The sequence below is a fragment of the Medicago sativa genome, chromosome 1, assembly GCF_051527215.1.
Source record: "Medicago sativa cultivar Bolivia chromosome 1, Bolivia_mono, whole genome shotgun sequence".
Classification (NCBI taxonomy): Eukaryota; Viridiplantae; Streptophyta; class Magnoliopsida; order Fabales; family Fabaceae; genus Medicago; species Medicago sativa.
Window position 1 is genome coordinate 7571132 of NC_140749.1, and position 9817 is coordinate 7580948.

The following is a 9817-nucleotide window of genomic DNA, read 5'->3' on the forward strand; positions in this document are numbered from 1 at the left end:
TCATGTATTGTGGGACGGAGGGAGTAGTAGCTATAAATTTATCTATTAAGGTGAATGACTGAAGTGTTTGGAATTCAAACTCCGACCTCATATATGCAATATTCCTTTTTTTTTTTGACAAAAATATATGCAATATTCCTAGCAACTGAAGTTTTTTCACCTAAAATTGACTGCTAATAACTAAATTTTTCTTCGACAAATTTACCCTAAACAATCCAATTTCTTTTTCAAATTTAAATCTACACCATTAATTGTATGAATTTCGAAACTAACTACCAATTTTAATCAAACACTTTTCTGTCATAAATTGTCCTTAACGTCACAAGTTTTTTTAAATTCAAATTTACATTTAAAAGCATACAACATGAATATATTGAATTTGAAACAAATGAATTAATCAAATCAGTTATTATACAAGACAATAAAACAGATATTATACAATACACTATATACAACAAAACACAATAAAAAAGAAAATAGATGGGCACGTCAGTAGGGATAATCGCTATCAGATTACATCGTTTGAACCTCAGCCACCACCAAAAAAAAGATTACATCGTTCAAACCACATCATACATTTATGAGCATGGGAAAGGTAAATAATTGTAGAATGAATTTATGGAATAAATATCTTCCACTGCATCAATGTTGGTCTTGTCAGTTGTCTATACTCTTATATCAATCCCCTCCCCTGTTCTTTACTTCACTGGGGTTCGGATTGGTTTGGTTAGTATTTGGTCAGTTTGGTATGCAAGTAACCATCATGGAACAGGATCGGATGATGGATACTTGCATCCATAACCCTGTCGAAAAATAATGACGCGCAAAAATTGGAAATTCCTTGGTGCAGTGCAATGATTAACAATCATGAGCTTCTTGGTCTATCAAAACTACTCGCTGCTTGCCACTATCTGAGCGGAGGTTATCTACCTTGTATCCAATCTATGCTTAGACAACAAAATCAACAGAGCTTCAGAGTAACGAAACAAAAGAATCACGCAAATGGAAATAACCAAATGACAGGTGATTACCTCTACTGCACTGTCAGGAGAAAACCACCTCAATAGCACACCAAGATGCACTACAGCAGGAATCAGCTTGAAAAGTAAAGGAGTCGTCACCTGCAGAAATGCGTTCAGAAATTACTCGGGGATTAATCAGCTGTGCTTGAAAGCATAAATAAAGAATAAACACATTTTTTCAAACCAAACAGGCGATGCATATGCACTGCCTGCACTGTCGTATGGGAGTATATGGGACAACAAATTATAACAGAACTTAAGGCTCCTTGTCCACTAACTTATCTTTAAGCAAAAAGTTAGAAAGCTGTATAGACCAGAGGTCAGCAAAGGAACCTAGTAACTATTGATTCAAATATAAAATAATATCTTACCAGACTAAGAGCTGTGGTCCCAAGAAGCAGCAGATATAGCTTACCCTGAAATGAATCAAATATCAGAATCGATAAAGGCTGGTTATACTTTCAAATTTAAGCTAGAATTTCAAGCTATATTTCAAGCTTGAAATTGGTTATACTTTCAAATTTAGCTTGAAATGAATCAAATATCAGAATCGATAAAGGCTGGATTAAAATGACTTATTAGCTCATTAGTTGGCTTGATATATAAATATGTAGATACTTTTCAAAAAATAATTATAATATATCATTTACTTTATTCAATATATATATTGTCATTTAACTTTGTTTTGGTTTGACAAATTGTTTTAAACAAAGTTATTCAAATAGCTTGAAATATAGCTTAAGGTGACAATATATATTGAATATAGCTTGAAATTGGTTATACTTTCAAATTTGTCAAACCAAAACAAAGTTAAATGACAATATATATTGAATAAAGTAAATGCTATTTTATAATTATTTTTTGAAAAGTATCTACATATTTATATATCAAGCCAACTAATGAGCTAATAAGTCATTTTAATCCATTCCATGCAACAAGTCTGAGTTCAACATCATCGCCATTTTATGCAACAAGAACTTCTGGTGAGGCAGCATGATCTTCTTTAGGAGTCAAGCAACTGAACACATAATTAACATCATTGCAAAAAGCCATAATGTCACTAACCTCAACTAGATGAAGATTTGAAGCACGACTGAGAAGAACAAAAGCAAATTCTCCTATCTGTGCCATGGACATTCCTACCTATAAATGGATGAATTCAAGTATGTCAATCATTAAAAGAATACAAAAACTGCATTATAATCTTCTAAATTCAAATCATGAAATAAAGCTTACAAGTACTGAAGTCTTGTTATTGTAACCAAATCCTTTTACAACTGAAGCAATTATGATTGTTTTTATAACAATCACCAAAATAACCGATGCTACCAAAATATCAACATGGTTCCAGAGGAAATGAACATGAATCAGCATTCCAATGCTTGAAAGGAAAAGTGCAGCGAAAAGATTGCAAATGGGTTCAATCTACAACAAAAAAAAAGTGAACAATTGTCAATTTTTTCCATAAACCATTCATATATTATCAAGCATTTTAATTAAGAACACAGAAAAAATGGACTCTGAAATATGCACTAAACAATCATAAGGCACCAGCTTGTAAAGAAGGAAAATCTACATATATGCTCTAAATCTATGGTTAGTAGAGAAAAAAAGATTTTTTATTACACCACATTCGAAGAATTCAGAAAAAATGACCAGTGGAAGTACATGGATGGATGTCATCAAAGTTCATCCAGAACACATTAATTCTTTTTGCAGACTGATACTACTTAAAAAGGCGGTAAGTCATTTTTTTTTCCACTCATTACCGTTAGTCTTTCAATAAGGTGGATGATAAAAACACAGAATCTAATGCATTTTATGCAACCAATATTTAGAATTTTTATGCATTTATCTGAATACAATGCATACAAGTTACATCAATGCATGTCACCATTCAACAATCAATTGATATTTGTGTCCATGCTCACACTACATGCATTTTCCACATCCTGTAAAATATCTTACTTGTTCTAGTGTATGTGGAGCCAGATCAGTGGTTGCAATCATCACTCCAGCAGCAAAGGAACCTAGTTCTAGACTTAATCCCAGCTTATCGCTACACTGAAAATATGAAATATGTAAGTGCAATCAGCTAAAAAGGTAGTGCTTGACAAGTAACAGCAAGGTAATCAAGCAACAGAACACATGAACTATTCGAAGACAATCATAACATACAAAGATGCATAACTCATGCCAAAGAAATTGGTACAAAAGGCCTTTTAAACATAAACTCTAGAAAAACAAAGCACAGCAAGTGTGCGCACACACACACGAGTAAGTTACTGCTGAGACCCTCTGAAAATAAGGTGAAGCACATCAAAAAACGACATTTGTATATCTTTTTTGCTTGTAAGAACAAATGAAACATAAAGCATTCCAAAGAAAAATACAGAAATGTGAAAAATAAGGAAGAGAACAAACCCAGGCTACAAGCAAGCAGATTGCAACAGATGCCAGCTGATAGAGTTCATTTGTCTGCACGAACATGGTTTTTATTCAACCACAAAAACAGTCAGACAAAAATGAATTGCCATAAGAACCAAACAAAAAAAATTCAATTCAATTCCACACCCCTGCCATTGTTGTATGACATTAAGAAAACAAGCAACCTCTTCCATGGGTATTTTATCATTAAAGAGGGATAATAATATGAACCTGTGACGATAGACTTATCATCAGTTTAAGCAACCACGGAAGGCAAGTGCGAGACAATATTGACAGAATAGAGAGAAATGCAATCAATGTCACCAACCTGGATTAAGAAAGGAGTATCAGCAACATGTTGCATATTAGATAAAAGGGAAATGTTAACTAGTGCCCCCGGGGCACTGGTTAAGGGAGCAAATATAGTAATTCTTGCATTGAAAGTTGTGTAACCAATGCATTAAAAGTTTCAAAAGTGTATTTTTTAACTTGCAATTTCTTTTTTTGGCTTCCTTAACCAGTGCCCCCGGGGCACTGGTTAACATGACCCTAGATAAAAACTCAGCATATGCTATATACTCAGCAAAATCTTCAAATGAACTCAAAATGGATAAAAGGTGCATTTGAATATCTCAGATCAGCGCTGAGCTGAAAAATATTCTAACTGAAATGCTATTCAGTGCATTAGAGTTTAGCTGAACCAAAATATAAAATTTATTAACGGTAATAACTAATAAGCAAAGTAATGTCACTTAACACACATATCAAGGAAAGTGGTCAGTGACACTAGCAATCATGAATTTATAATGATATTCAGTGACACTAGCAATCATTTCAATCATGAATTTATAATAAAATATTCTAACTGAAATGCTATTCAGTGCATTAGAGTTTAGCTGAACCAAAATATAAAATTTATTAACGGTAATAACTAATAAGCAAAGTAATGTCACTTAACACACATATCAAGGAAAGTGGTCAGTGACACTAGCAATCATTTCAATCATGAATTTATAATGATATAAAGGAAAGTGGTCAGTGACACTAGCAATCATTAGCAATCATTTCAATCATGATTGCTAGTGTCATGATTGCTAGTGTCACACCATATATACTAGCTACAATTGTCTTGCTGCAGCAGCAATACATATAGCTACAGTTGTCTTGCTGCAGCAGCAATACATATGTCTGTTCTTTTCTTCTTTTCTTTTCTTTTCAAGAGTCCAAGAGTCTTTTCAAGAGTGTAAACTGTCACAATATCGAGGTCTAACTCATCCTTACAAAACTGGCTTGTATGGTGAGGAGTGCCTCCTCTTTATAAACTCTTCTCAAGAATCCTATCTATCCGATGTGGGACTAAATTCCCTCGAGTGTTGGCCGCTAACATAAATTTGCAGTCATTTTGGTTCACATGCATTTTGACATGTTATTTCACCTTTTAACCTTTGCTATTGCAACACAAATATTGATAAGGGTATACTTTTAAGTTTTAAACATATAATTAAAGTATAACTTTTGTGAAAAACTTATAATAATCACATTTTTGAACAAACAAATGCATGAACTTGTCTCCATTTTTCTTTGGGACAGCGAGAATGAGAAGAATAAACTACGAGAATATGTTCATGGAAATAATATCAGTACAAGCCAAAGACTTATGAAGTTCTATACTAACAGCTTTGTCATTGATAACACTCCTTGAAAAACACCTGAGGTGCCACCCAAAACTGGGAGCAATGCAAAGAGCAATCCAACAGCACAATCCTTCAAGGAAAAAAAAAATTCACAAGTCTTAATATAGCATTTGTTGGAGGTATTTATTGTCCATATTGGAAAAATAAAGATCAAAGAATGACAAAGTACCTGTAAAATAAGGGTCCCAATTGTGACTTGTCCATGAAGGGCATTAGTAGTGTTCTTTTCCATCAAAAACTTCAAGACCTGAACAAGAAAAAGTGAAGAAACAGAAAAGTTATTACCGGCAAGGAAGTACATTAGACAGTGTGTGCACTTTAAAAATGGAACAGAATCAGATTGCTTTTATTGTCATACCACTGCTGTTGAAGACATAGAAAGGAAAGCACCGACAAAAATCCCTTCTGAAGCTTTACCACCACATAACTGCAAAATTGCATACAATCAGAACTGTAGCATTCGAAATGTCATATGGAAAAGTCCACTGATGCACAAGATATTTAAAGTAAAACATTGCGCTTCCATAATATCCATTAAAACTGAAATACACCAAACACTCAAATTATATTATATGGGAGATGTTAGATCAAGAAAAAGAAACAACATGGACACATGCCTTCTCCTTTGATTAAATTACTATGTTTATTAGTACATTTAAGCTTCAAACTTAAGAAATATCAGTATGTATATCTTAATGCTACTTATTTTCCCCCCATCTATGTCACCTTCAATTTGTATTATACCAGGGTGTAGAATATATCTACAGGAAGAGAACTAGATAGAAATCTGGTAGGGATGGCGTGAGTGGAATTCTGTGATAGCAAGGTTTGGAGAGAGCTGTGTAGTAGTTCAGCTCATGGAGAAGTGGGAATTCTATTCCTCTTCTAGTTCTATTTTCAGTAACAATACACAGACATTATCCTTCCATTATTGTTTCTTTACAGTTTCATTGCCGTTTTCTGTTCTATTCGTTAAGGTACGCAATTAAATCCAGAAAGAAAATGAGAAAAAGGAAATCAGAAACTGAAAAATGATCTTGCATTCCACTGCAAGTACATCACAGCACTTTCTTTCAAATTTGTCATGCTTGGGACAATCAAGCGGAATCCAGTTTTTTCAAAATCTACTAACTGAAGCACAGACCTTCATTCAATCAGGCACTCTCAATTTAAAATTTAAAAGATGAAACTTAACCTTTGGGTATTAAAATCAGTATTTCTTAGTATATTTAAGGATGACAAGGGAGTCAGATCATGCAATAAATAAAGGTAGCAACCAAGTCAGACTAATCTCACATGGCATGAATGTCTGCAGAGGACAAGACAACTACATGCATGTTTGGTTTATAGGTGAAAAAATGCAAACTTATCTTTCGACATAAATCATTTGGATCCAAAGCAATAATTGAGTTTCTAAGGGGCATACATACTTGGAGCCAAACATACATTTGCAACTGAAATCCAAACATACACTACATGATCCAAAGATTTCTTGATTGGCTTGTTTGTTATTTGCATTCCCCATTAAGTTTAAGTCATAAAATTAAATAAGGAAAATAACAAACAAATTCTCAGAATTAGAAAGTCAAAATTATAAAAAACATACCGATACAGTAAAACCACACATGCACATAAATAGAAAAATCTGAAGTAAGCCACCAAGAACAGCAACAGATCGAACAACTCGAAGCTGCAAGCATGTATATAGAAAGTAGGGTAATCAAGGTGATCAAAGTTAAGTCCAGCATAAACATAACAAAAAAGAGAAAAGGGGATAAAACAAAAAATAAGCCAACCTTTGTCATGGAAAACTCCAGGCCCAATGCAAAAAGAATAAATATCACGCCGAATTGAGCCACTGTTTCCACCTAAGTTCATTCAGGCTTGCATATATCAGATAAAAGTCTTTCAAGAAATGCTGTTAAGTGTTAGGTTTCTTTTCATAGATAGGAAAGATTACAAAAATGAAATCCAACTGAGCTGAACTCTAAAAATACACCAAAAAGAAGAGCAGCAATTTTTTTAGATAATAGAATAAAATATTACAAGAGCAATTGATTGTTGTATCCAGATACCTGCACCATTTCATTGATGAAGTTAAAGCCTCCGGGTCCAATAATGGAGCCAGCTAGAAGATATCCAGTAATGACCTGCCATATAATACTTTCAGGATATTTTACATGTACAAGAGATTTAACAGAAGCTGTAATGAAATAGATCCTAAGATTGCGTTTGTCAAGAATGAAGCATAGAACAAGAATATTCATACCGGTTGTCCAGCAAAAGCAAACGCGACACCACCACAAGTTGCCGAAACAATAGCAACTACCAAGTCTGAAATCAATCTATAAGACAATAATGAAAGAAGTTGTCATTTGTTATTTTTTACATAACCCCATCTTATGTTGAAAATGTAACAAGAATAAGAAGAGTACCGTAAATCTAGCTGCAGCACCGGATACTTGGATTTAAAGTTAGAAATGATAAATACGTTGTCCTGAAAGATGCACAATTTACACATTTGAAATTTGCAAAACTCAAATGAATATCAGCAAAAAGAACGAAACAAAAATTGAGCTGCATCACCTTTCGATCAATTAACATTGGGGTGTCTTCACCTCTATGGAGTTGAAATGACCTGTAAGTTTAGAAAAATACATTCAACTAGTATATACATAAATGTATCAAATGATCAGACAATCAATTCAAGTTGCAGACAACAGTCAAAATAAGTACTTTTCATCTTTAGTGTCATTTTTGTTCGGTGTGACTCTGGCGACAGTCTCCAGTACAGCCTGATTCAAGGAAAGAGGACTAAGTTAGCAAAATATCACCCTTAGAGAAGTTATGAAATGCAATATACAAGTACCATGGATGCATATTCACCGAACCAGGGTTCCCTGTAGTCTAAAATTTGCCCCATTTACACATTCGACATATCCACGGTTGCTGGATTTAGTTCGGACGGTCCATATTTCAAGCTTGGAGACCGCAGATGTGTTGAATGTGTGAATGCGGCAAACTTTTGCAAAGAATCTGATTTCGGATTCACCACTAACTAAATCTTTAAAGTGGAAACATCAAATAAGGTGAAGGAAAAGAAATATATACAACTACAACCAAGTCGGCTACATGGATAAAATACCTTATTTTTATCCAACTCATTAATAGATTTTTATTGATAATTTCTCTTATCCAACTTGTTAATCTCTAGATTTTTCTTGATAATTCCTCTATAGTCTTTCTAGGTCTTCTCTCTACATGTATAAACCACCTGACCTTAGTTTCCACCATCTTTTCTACTATAGTGGCTACCCCCCAGCTCTCTGTCTCTCTCTAATATTGTCATTTCTAATCATATTTTTTCTAGCCTTACCACACATCCAACACAACATCCACCATCTTTTCGTGTTGGTTCTTTACTGCCTAACACTCTGTCTTGTACACCATTGTCAGTCTGACAGGCTAAAACTGTCTTGATAAAAAAAAAAAAAAAATTGCCTCAATTATGCCATTAAAGTCTACAATACAATCTCTGACTAATACCTATTCTGGATTAGCTTCTAATTATAAGATCCTATTTAATACAAATAATTTCATGTTTCAACTTATAAGGAAACTATCATTTAAAAAACTATATGTAACAAAATCTTTCCTAAATGGAAGTAATATGCAATGATGAGTTGAAAAATGAAAGAGTAACCTGTTGTTCTGCAACACTGTTGTTGAAACCTCCCGATTCAGGCACTGTAATTAAATTAAATCTAAAGATTATAAAAGTTTGAAATTCTTGAATCGTAACTCTACTACAAAGATACATATAAATCTTTTTCAGTAAAATTTTTGACGAACATTGAACACAAGGAATCCAAGATCTTATTATGATTACCTTGTTGGTTTTGATCATCGTTTTCTTCGGTGAACTCGTGCTGAAGAGCACGATCAATGATATCGGCGAAGGAACCTTGACGAGGAGTGGTGGAGAGGGAGATATTGGAGTCAGTGGTGGAGTTGATGAGTTGGATTTGATCGGAGTGAGCATGTGATCGGATAGCGAGTGAGGAATGAGGTAGAAGAAGAAGGAGAATAACTGTCACCACCAACACCAAGTGGTTGTAACAATTACCAAATGATTTTGGTGTTAACATTGCCGCGCCGGCGAAGGTTAGCAGTTGGCAGTTACAGTTCACCGGCGAGGGGAGAGTAGTGAGCAAGTTGAAATGGTGAGGGGTCAAGGTGAAGTCGTTCATTAATTGCTATCATTGTACTTATCATTCATTATTATTGCCACTATTTTATTATTACAAGTACTAGTATTCGATACGACTTCTTTCTTTCTAATTTTGACGACTGTGCCCTTGTCCCCGTTTTTATCGTTCAAATTTATGGAACCCACACACGGTTGGTTAGTTGGTTCAACATCGCAATTTAACCTCTAAAGTAATCAAGTGGAGTATGTCTGATGAGTTGTGTGTTTAGTGGATGGATATATTAGTTGACCGGTATTGGGGTTTTGCTATCTCACAAGTCCATTTGATTTAGACTCATTAATTTTTTTTCTTTCCCGTGAGTTTAACACAGTTGTGGTAAGGACAATGTATAAGGTTTGAGGTTCGAATCCTGACCACCACAAAAAAAGATTCGTTAATTTTTGTTGTTGATTTCATTGAAGCG

General features: G+C 34.2%; 1 protein-coding gene across 1 annotated transcript; it reads right to left on the minus strand.

Moving 5' to 3' along the window:
* Positions 1–371: 371 nt before the first annotated feature.
* Positions 372–9413, minus strand: LOC146952223 (K(+) efflux antiporter 6-like). Its single transcript, XM_085700160.1, has 20 exons — positions 9033–9413; positions 8847–8890; positions 7880–7938; positions 7730–7781; positions 7579–7640; positions 7413–7488; positions 7219–7293; positions 6940–7011; positions 6750–6833; positions 5502–5570; positions 5313–5390; positions 5125–5213; positions 3681–3777; positions 3447–3500; positions 2991–3086; positions 2259–2447; positions 2088–2165; positions 1394–1438; positions 1032–1121; positions 372–942 (listed from the first exon to the last, which is right to left on the minus strand). The coding sequence occupies exons 1-20, from the start codon at positions 9391–9393 to the stop codon at positions 859–861; spliced, it is 1854 nt and encodes a 617-aa protein (XP_085556286.1). The 5' UTR covers positions 9394–9413; the 3' UTR covers positions 372–858.
* Positions 9414–9817: the final 404 nt, after the last annotated feature.

Coding starts and splice junctions, on each gene's coding strand:
- LOC146952223 (XM_085700160.1), bottom strand. CDS start 9,393: ATGAACGACTTCACCTTGACCCCTCACCATTTCAACTTGCTCACTACT. Junction 1,122..1,393: donor GGACCACAGCTCTTAGTCTG/GTAAGATATTAT, acceptor GCATTTCTGCAG/GTGACGACTCCTTTACTTTT. Junction 943..1,031: donor CTCCTGACAGTGCAGTAGAG/GTAATCACCTGT, acceptor GTCTAAGCATAG/ATTGGATACAAGGTAGATAA.